General features: G+C 30.1%; 5 protein-coding genes across 5 annotated transcripts in view; 1 reads left to right on the top strand and 4 right to left on the bottom strand.

The window, feature by feature from the left end:
- LOC108573826 (pantothenate kinase 3) overlaps positions 1-2,400 on the bottom strand; it is a 2,632-nt gene extending 232 nt beyond the window's left edge. The window contains exons 1-8 of the mRNA XM_017936303.1: positions 2,246-2,400; positions 1,306-1,484; positions 1,059-1,232; positions 813-980; positions 668-744; positions 418-594; positions 193-328; positions 3-119 (exon numbers count right to left, since the gene is read on the bottom strand). Coding sequence (XP_017791792.1) covers positions 3-119; positions 193-328; positions 418-594; positions 668-744; positions 813-980; positions 1,059-1,232; positions 1,306-1,484; positions 2,246-2,369 — 1,152 coding nt within the window. The 5' untranslated portion in view covers positions 2,370-2,400. The remainder of the gene's footprint in view (positions 1-2; positions 120-192; positions 329-417; positions 595-667; positions 745-812; positions 981-1,058; positions 1,233-1,305; positions 1,485-2,245) is intronic.
- Positions 2,401-4,291: 1,891 nt separating this feature from the next.
- Positions 4,292-5,013, bottom strand: LOC108573895 (MORN repeat-containing protein 4). The gene is made up of 4 exons (XM_017936380.1): positions 4,978-5,013; positions 4,695-4,878; positions 4,514-4,623; positions 4,292-4,443 (listed from the first exon to the last, which is right to left on the bottom strand). The coding sequence occupies exons 1-4, from the start codon at positions 4,985-4,987 to the stop codon at positions 4,295-4,297; spliced, it is 453 nt and encodes a 150-aa protein (XP_017791869.1). The 5' UTR covers positions 4,988-5,013; the 3' UTR covers positions 4,292-4,294.
- A 234-nt stretch (positions 5,014-5,247) lies between these two features.
- LOC108573825 (MMS19 nucleotide excision repair protein homolog) lies at positions 5,248-9,121 on the bottom strand. The gene is made up of 9 exons (XM_017936302.1): positions 8,824-9,121; positions 8,325-8,563; positions 7,926-8,258; positions 7,252-7,846; positions 6,878-7,159; positions 6,090-6,802; positions 5,750-6,007; positions 5,523-5,687; positions 5,248-5,448 (listed from the first exon to the last, which is right to left on the bottom strand). The coding sequence occupies exons 1-9, from the start codon at positions 8,918-8,920 to the stop codon at positions 5,248-5,250; spliced, it is 2,883 nt and encodes a 960-aa protein (XP_017791791.1). The 5' UTR covers positions 8,921-9,121.
- LOC108573865 (ubiquitin domain-containing protein 1) lies at positions 8,851-10,671 on the top strand. Its single transcript, XM_017936346.1, has 5 exons — positions 8,851-8,906; positions 9,166-9,381; positions 9,818-10,177; positions 10,271-10,389; positions 10,498-10,671. The coding sequence occupies exons 2-5, from the start codon at positions 9,300-9,302 to the stop codon at positions 10,657-10,659; spliced, it is 723 nt and encodes a 240-aa protein (XP_017791835.1). The 5' UTR covers positions 8,851-8,906; positions 9,166-9,299; the 3' UTR covers positions 10,660-10,671.
- A 3,100-nt stretch (positions 10,672-13,771) lies between these two features.
- The window catches only part of LOC108573893 (cytochrome c oxidase assembly protein COX15 homolog), a 1,712-nt gene continuing 1,145 nt past the window's right edge, over positions 13,772-14,338 (bottom strand). Inside the window, exons 5-6 of the mRNA XM_017936378.1 lie at positions 14,088-14,335; positions 13,772-14,026 (exon numbers count right to left, since the gene is read on the bottom strand). Of these exons, the coding sequence (XP_017791867.1) occupies positions 13,772-14,026; positions 14,088-14,335 (503 nt within the window). The remainder of the gene's footprint in view (positions 14,027-14,087; positions 14,336-14,338) is intronic.

Genomic DNA, 14,338 nt, shown 5'->3' with positions numbered 1-14,338 from the left:
ACCACCTCGTGTTCTAAGAACAAAGCTTTCATTGTTCCTTTAGACCAATAATCCATAGCATAGGCCAGAAGTTTCATTGATATAGGATTTACTCTAAGGAAGTTTCCAACAAATACTACCTGCAGACACCAGAGTCAATATTACCATTAAGAAATAAGAATAATAAATATATTAATTGCCTGTCTCTTTTACCCTCTCAATTTTTTCATTGACAGCGCACATACGCGCGATAGAACCAATATTGTTTGTAATGGTAACGAGTGTGGCACGTGCAAGATCTTCTTTACTAACAGCATTTCGCCGATCTTTAGAATTCATTTGTCCAAAACTGTGCATACATTCAAAACAACATGTATTAAATAAAAATTAATTATTAAAAATACCAAAATATATTTATTCAGCCTTTGTAAATAGTACCTGCTTGCAACAAGATCTCCAGGAAGACCAAAGGGTCCATAATCCCCACCATAAATATCCTTAACCAGTTTGTCCACTCTAGTATTATCACCCCCAGTTGCTAGTTCTATTGCCTCTTCAAAAGTATTACATCCAGTTAGTAAACAACATAATCCTAAAAATGTACCACCACCTAGACTAAATATGAAACAAATATATTAGCATTAGTTTCTTAATTCAATATTAGGTATGTATTGCAAAAGGAACACACCTGGTCCCAGATATTCTTTTATAATTTGCTGGTCCATAAACTGCTAATATGCTCACTCCTGACCCTATATTTACAAGCTGCAAAAAGTACTTATGAAATGATACATATACAAATATACATAAAAAATCTTGTAAATTAAACATACCACAAATGGATAGGGTTCAGAAAAGTCATAAGGAACCTTCTGACATTTACTATCATCCGTAGGATGAGACCAGTAATAACATTCACGTGGATTTGTTGTTTCTATATAAAGCATACCACGTATTAAACTATCCAGTTCATCAAATTTGGCTAAATTCATATTTACTTCCTACAAAAAGATTTACATAATTAATTCCATTTGCATAACATTCTAATGTATTGTAATACAATTAGATGTATATCTTACTTGTTTAAAATTCTTTTCAAACTTGTATGCTCCACCACCAGTAGCACAAACTGTGGTTACAAGATTTGCCATACCTTTAGACCTTGCTAATGCTAAAAAGTTTCCCATTTCACTTGTGGGAAATCTAATAAAATGTAATGTACCACGTCTACCTCTGATACAAACATTATCCATCTATAATATGAATAATATGCATTTGTTATAACATCAGGACTAAAATATTAAAGAAACACTTGAAAAAACATACTTGTAAATGTGTGTCTCTATGACCTGTTTTCCCATATGCTGAATTTTTAGTTAAATACCGCCTAATATTCTTTAAGGTCTCTACTTCAGCATCTGCTTCATCCCTTGTGATATCTTTAGGTTCAAAGTACACTAATTTGGATAATGTACCTCCAATATCCATACCAAACCATGGCATTGCTAATAAAGCAAAAGACATCATTATTCCACGTAGCATTAGCCTGCTGATGTATAAATATTAGGAATATTTAAATGGTGGATAATCAAATAAAATGCAACTATTATAAATCAACTTGCTATGTATCAAGCACGCAATGCATGTAAAAAGGAACAAGCTATAAGTAAACTAAACTTCCAGAAAATTACTAGTCATACATCGCTTAACGACGGAAATACGCTTTAATAAATGAGTCGTTAGACGATTTCGTCATTGTGCAAACGTTATGCAGAATTCTTGTACAAATCTGAATAATGTAGCCTATTGCTCCTAGGCTACAAACTTAGTAGTAGGCAATTGTAACACAATGGTAAATATTTGTGTACCTGAACATATCTAAATATAAAAAAGGTACAGTACAAATACAGTATTAAAGATGAAAATTTTCCGTCGTACATATACGCGGTCCGTCGTTAACCGAAACGTCGTTATGCGATGTATAACTATATTACAATGAACACAAATAAAAAATACTCATTGCAACCAGGCAAGCTTTAAAATATAAAAATTTCACACTGTAAAACAATAGGATCATAAATGCTATATAAGAGGATCACTTTCCAACTTCAGATTATTATTTACACTGTTTTCTTGTAATTAATTAATTTATTTACAATATTCATTGAATTATTGTTGAAGTGATACTCATATATAAAAAGTAATAATAGTAATAATAAAAAATAAAAGTGGCTACTCTAAGCACACATACAGTTCAATGACTCACAAGGTGATGAATGGTTTTTGGACTCCTTAGGAGTCTCAGTACCACTGTAACCATTAGATGCCATAGCTTTTGTTGTAATATGATTTTTATAACTCTGAGGACTCATTGCTGATCTTCGAGTCATTTACAATTCTGTCTAATATAATATACAATTCCTTGACTGAAAATAAGAGAAAATTTCACATTAAAAATATAAAACATCAAAATAAAAGCTTATAAAAATATTATATACAATTTTTAAAACAACTCATGTACAATTCGTAATTAGAATCTCAATTTATCATCGCGTATCAAAGGTTACTGTTTAATACCGCATACGATGAAACTGAAACGTGAATAAATTAAACTTACAAACAGAATTTTTTGCTTTTAATGATGACGTTCAAAAGTCCACATTCGTAGAAAGTGCTGAGGTATTTCGAAAGATTTGAATTTAATCTTAGGTAGCCCGTGACATTATTTCCCTACTGTTATAAAAAATGAAATTGCCCTTTTATGATTTAATCACTATGTATATACATCCTTGAACAATTAACAAAAAAAAACTACTTTAAATTCAGTACTTAAAAACGTGATTACGTCAAAGAATAAACTGACATGTATGATATAAGTGCAATTAAATCAATATTTGCGAATAATATAAAGTAAACTAGTATTATAAGTAATTATCGTTAATATTACTTGCAAAGTAACGTCATCGGTGTTCTTGGCGAACTTAAACGTCGACTCATAGAAGCAACGGCATATATAAGTATGTCCACGAAACTAGTGTAATCATGTAAATGAGGCGAAGTTTTACTAAATTTCAGACAGAATCAAGTAACAAAAAAAGCAGAATGATACTGACACTAAATTGATATTGTCTATTGGCTAATCAAAACACGAGAGGGAATAAAATACAGACACAATCTCCACGTTAGCCAACGATAGGAGTGAAGCGGTAGAAAATGTAATAACTGTATCGTGTACGGTATTATGGCAAGAAGTAGACGTAAGAATCTATCCTTACCTGGAGACGTCATTTCAAGTTATGATTAAATTCTTAGAATGAAAATACTAGGAACTGACGTAGTTTAATAATTATCAAATTTCACGATAAAAAGATCACCTGATTATTTTATTATTAAATAAAAATTTCATTTTCTCGGTAAATAGGTTGTACTGTATAAATACTGATTCATAACTTTTCGTTGTAGTGCTAATTTAATATCGTTTACTTTATGAGATATTTCGTTGAATTTACAAAAATTCATAAAACTTGCATCACTATCACTGCTCACATAGGTTTAGTAACATCGCGTGATAACAGCTGGTTAGTACTATCTCGGAAACATGTCTTATAAAGATCCACTGATCCGATACTCCTTCCTTTAACCCGTATTTGCCTTTCAAATTCCCGGGACAAAGCAGTACCGCAATCGTGAAACCATAAAAATGTTAGTTTATGTTAATTTTTCTTGTACCCACGTGTAACATTAGATTATTGACGTCATAAATCCATGTTACCAGAATTCGGATTAAGAGTATCGTATAAGCAAGTGAATTAAAGTGATATTAACTACTGCAAATGAACTAAAATACTTCGATAATATAGAATTTAGGTTTGTTACTGTATCCATAACTGATCCAGAATCTTATATCACAAACTTCTGAATAAGATAAGCCATGTCCACTAGCATTTATATATATACATATACTTATACATATTTTGCAATCGCATGATCACGTGCGTCACGCTGATTAAAGATGTAAACAAAATCATGGCTATTTTTATTTTACGTAATTATGAGCTAGTAGCTAACAATTTGATAATTTTTTATTACTCTTAATAAGTGACAAAATTATTAGATGTTAGATTTGAAATAATATTGATGTTGTAACACAAAGAGCACCGCTCATTTCTGTATAACTCATTAATCAGCTAATGACTTTTTTATCAACTGATGACAATTTAATACTGTTCTTAGAACTACTGAATAAATAACAGTATGACATGTTAGGTACTTTTATTGAGATTTTGTATTACATATTCTTATTTGTGTCTAATATTTAACTGCATTGGGCACGAGCCATCATAGAGATTTTCTGTGCCTTCTGTACTATGTCTGGACAATGTCTACGGCGTACAAGTTTACAATCTTGAAAGAAACCTTCATTTCTAGGAAAACCATGTGATCCATCTGCATATGTAACTAATCCTAGAGATTATTAAAATAGCAGTTTATTAATGTAATGTGAAAGATTTGCTATTTTCAACACCTTACATACCTAGACCCCATACACGGCCACCACGAAATTCTCCTTCGAATTTCATTCCATCTGACCTCCAAAATACACCATGACCATGAAACCAGCCTTGCATAAATTCACCTTCATATCTGATGCATGAGAAACATTAAAGGATTGATAATCATAGAAAGTAAAATTGTTATAACTTCAAGATATTTACTTTGCTCCATCTGGGAACACTATAACTCCCAAGCCAGAACACAACCCATTTTGAAAACCACCATCATAACGTGTTCCATCAGGGAGGAGCAAAGAACCAGCACCATGTTTCAAACCCTTTGCATTCCAGTCCCCAACATACTTTGTACCATCTTCATATTTGTATGCACCATTTTTTACTACACCTATAAGTCAATATTGATGAAACACATAGTATTCACACAACTTTCAAATTCATAAGATGTAATTGAGAAAAAAAGAAATTACTGCAAGTTAAGTCTTACCATCACCCATGCTTCTGGTATACTAAATGCATTAAAGAGTAACTTTCAGGTTTCAATCCCATTACAGAAATCAATTCTTTATTTAATTATGTACATTATGTACAATATAGAACAAACACAATATGATGAATCAGTTTCTTTACTGCTATAGGAAAAAGTAGTACAGTGAGAGAAATCATTGTCTTTCTAACATATATAAATGGATATATATAAAGTTAAGTTACAAAAATTTTTATTCCGACTAATTTAATGTAACTTAAAATAAACAGATCATTCCTCTTTAAGTCCTCCTGGCGCGCCAACCAAAAACCATCGTGTTCTTGCTTGTGTTGCGGCTTTTCGGACTAAACGTTTTGGATCGTCAATTGGAGCTGCTAATTTTTCTAATACATCTTGTTTGTACGTGTTAATTAGAATTGTTGGATAATTACAGTAATTTGTTAAACATTCTAAAGCCGCTATCCTGACCCGCTGAAATATTTAACAATATACAAAATATAGAACAATGTATATTAAAAGTACTAAACAATTTTGTAAAATATTACCATTGTTTTATAGACAGATAACTTTAAAAATCTTGGAATAAAACATTGTGCTTTATCAGAAAAAATAACATGTTTGGTTTCCAATAGAGGTTTCAATGTTATCAATGATGAAAAGACTAATTGTTCATTATCAAGGGACAATGATTCTATCAAAGGTGGGACCAACTGAAAAAAGCATGTAATGTTGAAATAAATTGTAACAGTTATTGTTAACATGTAATCAGTACCTTAGTTAAATGCATAAATAAAAGTTCAACAGATACTTCTTCTAGTAGCTGTACTAATGCAGTTAAATAGTTTTGTCTTGATGTATTTTCGAATTCAGAATTCTTTTTAATTAAATGTTCAAATACTCGTTGTTTATAAAAAATTTTTACATTACAAAAATTTTCGTTCACTAAAGCGTCTTCGTATCTATCTGTCAAAATTTTATACTCTTGGGCTATATACTGACCTACTTGATCATCTTTAAAAATATTTATAAGCTGTAAACATAATATTAAAAAAATGTTAAGTATCACGTATAAATTATTAAAAAAAATATATATACTATGCAATTTCACATACTTCGTTCAAAAACACTTCAACATCACAGGAACCTTTTGTAATGATGGCTTTTGTTAGCCACAATTGCAAAGAAGCTGTTGCTTTTTTCATTTCGACATCAATATTTGAATTTAAATTATTATTTATTTTTGCTTTAAGATACGATAAAATATTTTGGAAATACTCATTGTTATCGTTAATTTTGTTTAATATTACAGCAATACATTTACACATTAGAAGCCTTATATTTAAATGCTTACTATTAATCGCGAGATTTTGTAACAAATCTAAATTTATTGTTAAATCGATATTTTGACGTAAAGGAATTAGAATGTTTATGATTAAAACAGCATCAGTTTCCGAAATTTGTTGGCTTAAAATTGGAACATATGTATCGACAACGTTTTGTTGTTCTTCGAGCGTAAGATTTCGTACTATCAGTCGACAGATATTTAAAATCAAATCAAATCTTTGATCCGTGGGATTGATATCAAAGGTGGTCAATTTTTCAATAATATTGCATTCATTATACAAATAATGCTGAACATTGTAGTCAATATGTTTTGTAGCAACTAGCCTGTGAAGACAGGTTAAAGCTGTAAAGCTTATCTCAGAATTAACAGCATTTGTCTGTGATACAATGCGTGGAAGAACTTCTACACCTAATTCATATGTTTTAGCAACAGCTGCTAACACTTCTAGTTCACGAATTTGTATTTCTGTTTCCTCTTCATCTGAAACATTTACAATAACATATTTACACTTGAAAATTGAACATGATACATCGTAAATTAACTCTATTAATTTACCATATTTTAACTGAAATTTTTTCTTGATTAGAGTCGATATTTCACGTGGATATAACGTAGTGAAACTTAAAAGGGATGACTGGCAAAGCTTCCTTATTTCATTGTTACCTATTTTACTCAAACTACAAATTATATCATAAAGCTGAGTGCGGTGCATTTCGTTCAAATACGCTTTTTGTATTGTTAGGCCGAACAATATTTTCGATTGTAATTCCGTGCATTGCGTCGATATTTCGTTGAAATATAATTGAGGTATATCCATCCATGCTAATTCTGGAACATCTAAAATTTTTTATTTTAAATGTCTATTTAAAGCTGTATCTTACTCCTGAAATATCTTTAAATACATATCTGAAACTATACAGAATATTTACCTTTGATATGGAATTTATTATCAGAAGCAATTTTAATGAAATTATTTAATGTTTCAATTAAAATTACTTTGTCATTCGTTGAAGTCTTGGTTGAATATTGGCCACATAATACTGGTACTATCACTTTTAACACTTGTGTACATGATTCTTTATTGACCATTGCCACACATTCCAATAATTTCACAGATGGCCTAAATAAACTTTGTTGCACAACATACAAAGATGATTTCGTATCTTTGATTATACTATCAATGAAATCTTCACAAAGCTTAGTATCACTTGATATCACTTCAATTACAGACATGACTGCTTTTAAGCTTGCATTTTTTAATTCTAAATCTCCACCTGGCATGACTTCTTTTCTCAAAGCAGGCCATAATTCTGCCAGATGTTGTTTAAGGCCTTTAACACCAAATGTTTGCACACCTTTGTGCAATAAACTTAAAGAGTCCAACTTGGCCACTCTAAGACTGGAGAATAATTTGTTAATTATAAGTGGTATACAAAATTCAGCAAATTCTGGTACAGCACAAAGGCAAGGTGCCAATTTTTCTGCCAAATCATCACGTGTTATTCCTATTGCCTCTGATCCAGACTGAAAAATGTCAAGTCAAATTATAATTCATATTCATAAATGATGGACAATTAAAATCTTGATTGGTTGATTTAATTACAGGATTGAAGTCAACTGGAAAGTAACATTCAATGACATCAAACATTTCTCCAGTTAAATGGCCTAATGAAAACTCTTTTATAAAGTGTGGAAGTATGCCAAATAATAGCATGAGATTTCTAGGATTTCTTTCTCCATCAATGGCACTAATGACTCCATAAACAAAATCTGGCCCCATGGCCTTTAAATCTTCTATTCTACTCTTCATTAATGTTACAAATATCATATATATATTACGGCGGTCTGCCACTAATTGAGATTGGCATGGAACATTGTCAAAAAGAACCCTAAATAAACGTTCAGGTGAATCCTTAGGCAAGTTGTTCATTTGAACCTGGAACAATCAATTTGTTTCATTTTTATATCTAAGTAAAATTGCAACTCACAATGTAGAACTTACAATTGTCAAAATTCCTTTTAATACTATTGGTATAATGCTGTGATGATCTTTAAGTCTATCACAATAAAATGATGTTATAAAATGCAATTCAGCTTCATTCAAAAAGTCTGTGGGTAGATGAGATAAAATAGAAGAAAGGGCAAAAATACCCTTCTCCCTTATGTTAACATCTTTTTCTGTTACAAAAGGCCCAAGTTCTTCCACAACTGTGTATAGTTTTGTATGTCCAGATTGTATTTCTAAATGAACAGAAATCATAAAAAATTGTTCTCAAAAAATATAAATTTCACAAGAGCATCCATTTTTTTATTTGTTCTAATAATCTAGAAATATGTAATTATTTTAATGATAAACAATATTATTTTTTCTCGTAATTATGGGAATAATATTCTGGTGGATTATAAACAAGTTTTCACTGTGTGTGTCCAGTTTTTGCTTCAAACATCAAGGCCAATCATCAACATGTATAGGAAGAACAATTATGGTAATTAATACACACCTAAGGCGATCTCTTGGCATGTCGTGTTCAGTGTTTCGTTCTCTTTAAAAGCGATCAGAAATCTTTCTTTAAAAACGGTACTTGTAAGTAGAGCCATCGCAAACCATGCCTTCTTGCTATGTTACTTAACCTCAGTGTATTAATAAAATATAACGCTATCGTGTTTGACTATAATTAATTTTTTCACTGTAAATTATTAAGTATAATTCGATGAGAGAGTGCTCGGCCGCAACTGTTATGTCGCGCGTCGCACGTCAATTGAATACTCGATCTACTGAAAAATTGTTTATAAAATTTGTTTTATTTAGGTTTTAAACTCTTTTACGTATATTAACATTTCAGGTTAGGTTACTAAAGATTCGATTATAGCGCCTCTAATGGTACCGATTCGTAATTTAGTGGATAAGATGGACGAAAATGGCATGTGAGGTGTTGTTAAATTTCAGTGAAATGTTTGGTTACACCAGCCACCTAGGATGGGAGGCTGCATAGGCACATCAAGGGCAAGAAACGCCTCCGTTGACGATACTACAGGAAATTCCACGAGAGTAAATTCAGGTGAAAATTAGATTGGAATTAAATGCGCAGAAATTTCAATCAACAGCAGCTAACCTTGAAGACACTCCAGCGTTTTCCTTTACCTTCGTACCTAGCATTTATTGCGTGTTATGTATCGGTATTGCATGTTATTTGTTACGCAAAAAGTTGATCATTTGTTTGAATGTAACATAACAGTTTGTAATATCAAATGATTTTTCGAAAAATATAATTGTATTTGCGATTTTTATCTTGTACAAATATTCAAATATCAAGATTGTCACTTGATTACAATTTAAAATCATTACTCTGTACTGTGCACTTTGAACGTATCTCTTCATATATCATAATTATCTCTACTTTTGTTGATTATTAAACATGTTTTTTGTATGATACCTTAAATTAATACAAAAAAAGATTAATTGTAGTTTTATAAGAACATATTTTGTTTATGTAGGAAATTCGAGGAAAAATCATCCACTATGTCATGAAGTAATTAGGTGGAAGTCAGATGTACCTTTGACAGAAGGCCAGCTAAGAAGTAAAAGAGATGAATTTTGGGATACTGCACCTGCATTTGAGGGACGTAAAGAGATATGGGATGCTCTGAGAGCTGGTGCAACTGCAGCAGAAGCTCAAGATTATCAATTGGCACAGGCTATATTAGATGGAGCTAATATTTCTGTGCCAAATGGCTTTTTAACAGAATGTTATGATGAATTGGGAGCTAGATATCAAGTCCCTATTTATTGTTTATCATATCCAATTAATATTGTAAAAGAAGACAGTGGAAGAGATTCTCCTGCTGACTGTTCAGGTAGCAAAATTAAATTCAAAAGATATTTCCAAAGAATTCAAGAACATGCTGTAGAGTGAGATTAACATTCAATATTGTTTTGCTTATTTTTAGAACCTATTGATAGTGGAGTTGAGCAGACATTGAAGCTCAGATTATCAACTACATTAGGAGAAGTTAAATTGCCTGTTTACAGTAAAGATACTATTGCTACTGCTAAAAAGAAATTACAGGTGTGTATAAAATTAGTTTTTTAACAAAAAATTAATATTTACATTAATATTTTTTTATTTTGCATTAATTCGTAATTTAATTTTTTTTTATGACAATTACACAAATAGAGTCAGGAAGGATTAGAACCATCACGCCAAAGGTGGTTCTTTGGTGGAAAGTTATTAGGTGATAAAATGCATATAGAAGAAGCAAAGATACAACCAGGCTATGTAATACAAGTAATTGTGAATCCAGAAAAATTGGATGACAGTCCAGTGAAAACAAGTTGAACTAATGTTATACACAAGATAAAAGTCACACTGAACCATCTTCTCTGATAAGCACATTCTTACATGCATTCAAAGTAAGAATACATTTTTTTTTTAATTTTATATCATGTCATTGTTAAGAGCAGGGTAGCAATTCTTGAAGTGATTTTTACAATAAAATGCACTTATAACGTAACTCTCGTAACATATATACATGTCGTAAGAATTAAACAATATTGCGTTTAAATTGTGGGTTGTGATTATTTAATTTTTGTTAATTTATACTAAACCAAAACGAAAAATACAGTGCTAACTATATGCAAGACTAAACTGTTCAAAAATTTTCATTTAATTGGTTCAAAGCTCAATACTTAGAAAAAGAAAGAGTATAAAGAAGATTGATACTGAGATAACATTTACCTCATAGCAGGAATATTGTTATACTTATTTGTTACTACCAACGAAGGTGCTGGTGCTGTAACACTTGAAAAACTAAGTATACATGTAGAAAATTACTCTATGATGCTGCTGCTTATTAAAACATGTTGCATAATTATATGATATAAGAATTAAATCATACACTTAAAAAAGGGATATAATAATAACAATAATAACAACAATAATAATAGGAGAATTACGTAAATATTGAATATAAAAATACAATGGACAATAGTGAAAAAAGGAACAAAATATATGCTGCTTGTTACAATGCATTTTTTTCTTTTTTTTCTTTCTTATAGATTCCATTTTCAAAGCTTTTAGAATTTATAATTAATAATTACAATTTTTCTAAGATCGAACGAATAGAAGCAATTATTGGTATATTTCGTCGTATAATATATAGAATGTGCAATTCTATGTCACTTTTTTTCTTTCTCTAAATTCATTAAATTTTTGTAAATGTATTATGAATGTTTTGTAAGACATAAGTTCGGATTATTTGATAAACGTACATGTTTGGCCTATTAATGGCCTACAATCTACGATTCCTTCCTATAAGTACTAATAAGATATTGTATAAGGTCTATACAGCTGAATAATGCACAGAGAAAAAAACGTAAGGCTAATATTGAATTACATGTGGTGCAGAATGTATAATTTTTATACAATTTTATCAGCACAATCACTTTCACATCTGTGTTATTTGTGCTTATGATAAAAAACAACCAACACGATAAAATCAATATGACACATTATGCGTGTGAATTTATTGACTGTACTAACACAGCAGTGATAAAGTTTGTTTTTCATATGCATTGATCATAAAATTATAATATATATATATGTATGTATGTATGTATGTATGTATGTATGTATGTAATATATATATCTATATACACATATTTACATATATATATATATAATATTGCGTGTGCGTGTATGTATAATACGTAATATATAGAATATATATGTATACAGATACATATATCGGTTCCACTATTCTCAATTTGAGTGTCAAAGCAAAAATATTTAATCTTATAAGTAACTTATTTATAAATTGGGTAATTACACACAAGTTACAATGATATATAAATGACTGGAAGCAATCGTTAAAAATATGAACATAAAAGTGTATAAAACCCTGTTCATATTAATGAAACGAAATTTCGAGTTAACTCTTGTGCATTTCTTTGATACATTTTAAAAGCAGTGCAAGTAAAAGGAGCACTTGTTTTGAAACTATAAATTTAAGAGTTTCATATATACCATTCTTGTGTTTACATATTAAGTGATTGTGTTCAAGGACTAGCACTTCTTTATACAAAGAAACAAATCTTCTTGTACAATAATCTATAATGATGCATTAACAGTATGCAATCTAGAGATATTTTCGTTTGATCCAACATGTGATTTCTTTGATAAAGCAGTAACATTGTCTAAAGTATTATTTTACACGAGCTTTAAGTTCATAAATACAGAGATGGGAATGGTAATATCGCATTTATGGAGAGACATTCGTTACCAGAAACTAAGACATAGGATTCTCAATGGAATGACAAATTCTATCAGACTGATATTAGTTTTGCAATATAGGATTTGAGTTATCTGCAATATAATAAAAGAGACTGCGTTTTAAGTTCTTTTCGATTGATATTTCGAACGATACAGGAAGATTATTTTGTGTATAGTATCAGTTAAATTATATATTTTTCACGCATGTGCATACAAAGATTTTATAATATAAATGTTTTCTTTTTTTTTTTTTTTAAGTGATATAATTTGTATTTGTGTGAGTGATAAAATACATTTTTTCCTTTAATACTCATGTCCGTGTAATATTGAGCAAAAATGTGATGCGGCACAATTTGCCATATAACAAAATGAAAATATTACGAAGTGTAAATAAAAAGCGTTACAATAACGAAAGTGCAATTCAGAACGCCTATTAAATATTGCTACTGCTTAATATTAATATTGCTATGTTGGACCAATGCATATAAGGCGTTTTAAACGAAAAATATGAAAAAAATCAAAGAATGACTGATTGGAGCTGAGGTAGAACAACTGCCAATAAAATAAAGCTGAATTCACTGTGTTGCAAATCGGAAGTTAGACGAAAATTAAAAAAGAATACACTTTTGGAATGTTAACAAAAATATTATTACAATTAGATAGCAATTATTGATTAAGCAGGGTTTACACATTTTTTAAAGTAATTGAACAAGTAATATTACTTACCAAAGCTGGTTTTTGAAATTAAGTGCCAGTACTAACATCATTAAATACTTGATATGTGCTTAAGTACAAGAAAGTACAAGTGATGTTAGTAGTTCTTTTGATTTACAGACTTTAAAGGTAATAAATCCAGTCAGGTCCATAAAGTATAATCCCAAAAATGCTACAAATACTTGTTTAATATTATCTTAAGATAGGTATTTATTTGTTCTTTTTAAACATGATATTAAAAAAAAATATATGCTGTCAAAATTATATGAAATTACTTAAAGTTTAATTGTAGTAGGTATATTACTTTAAAATAAACACATGTAAATTAATTTCTACGAATATTAATTATTATAACTTAATGCATTGTCAAATAAAGCATAATGTTGTGAAAATATTGCAGTACCTTTTTATTAATTCCGAATCTGTATAAGAAAAAAATAACAAAATTTACTATAATATCATTCATTTATTTCAAAACATATTTCAAATATTTCAATTCGTGACACAACCAAATCATTGTACTCAAAACAAGAAGACTACCAGATTGATGAGATGCAGCTAGCGATAAGGGTACATGATGCACCAACGTTGAAATTCCTAAAAGTACTTGTAAATAGCCTGCACAAAGAACAGCTACTATAGCTTTCTTTGCATTACCAGGAAGCTTATATTTACGAGAAATAAATCCAATACAAGTTATTAATGACAAAGTTGTAATACCCTGTAAAAAAATATATTTTGTAATGCTATAATTTGATTCGATGGTTGTTCTCGAAACGTACCATAATTCTATGATCAAACTGTACAGTAGTTGGGTTTTCGGTAAAATTTTTCCATCCTGGTGATACCATAAATATATCGTCCGGTATCCATTTATTAGCCATTTTCGGAAATGTGTTATAAATAAGACCTGCATCCATCCCTGCTACGAAAGCTCCGGACAAAGCGGTTAAGAAGACTAAACCTTTCGTCGAGTGAACTAACATTCTAAATCTTTTTAGTTTCGATTTTAGATTGCCAGCATTTATATCTA

The sequence above is a fragment of the Habropoda laboriosa genome, unplaced genomic scaffold (assembly GCF_001263275.1).
Source record: "Habropoda laboriosa isolate 0110345459 unplaced genomic scaffold, ASM126327v1 scaffold111, whole genome shotgun sequence".
NCBI classification, from domain to species: domain Eukaryota; kingdom Metazoa; phylum Arthropoda; class Insecta; order Hymenoptera; family Apidae; genus Habropoda; species Habropoda laboriosa.
The sequence above is the reverse complement of the archived record's forward strand: the minus strand, read 5'-3'. Positions and strand labels throughout refer to the sequence as shown.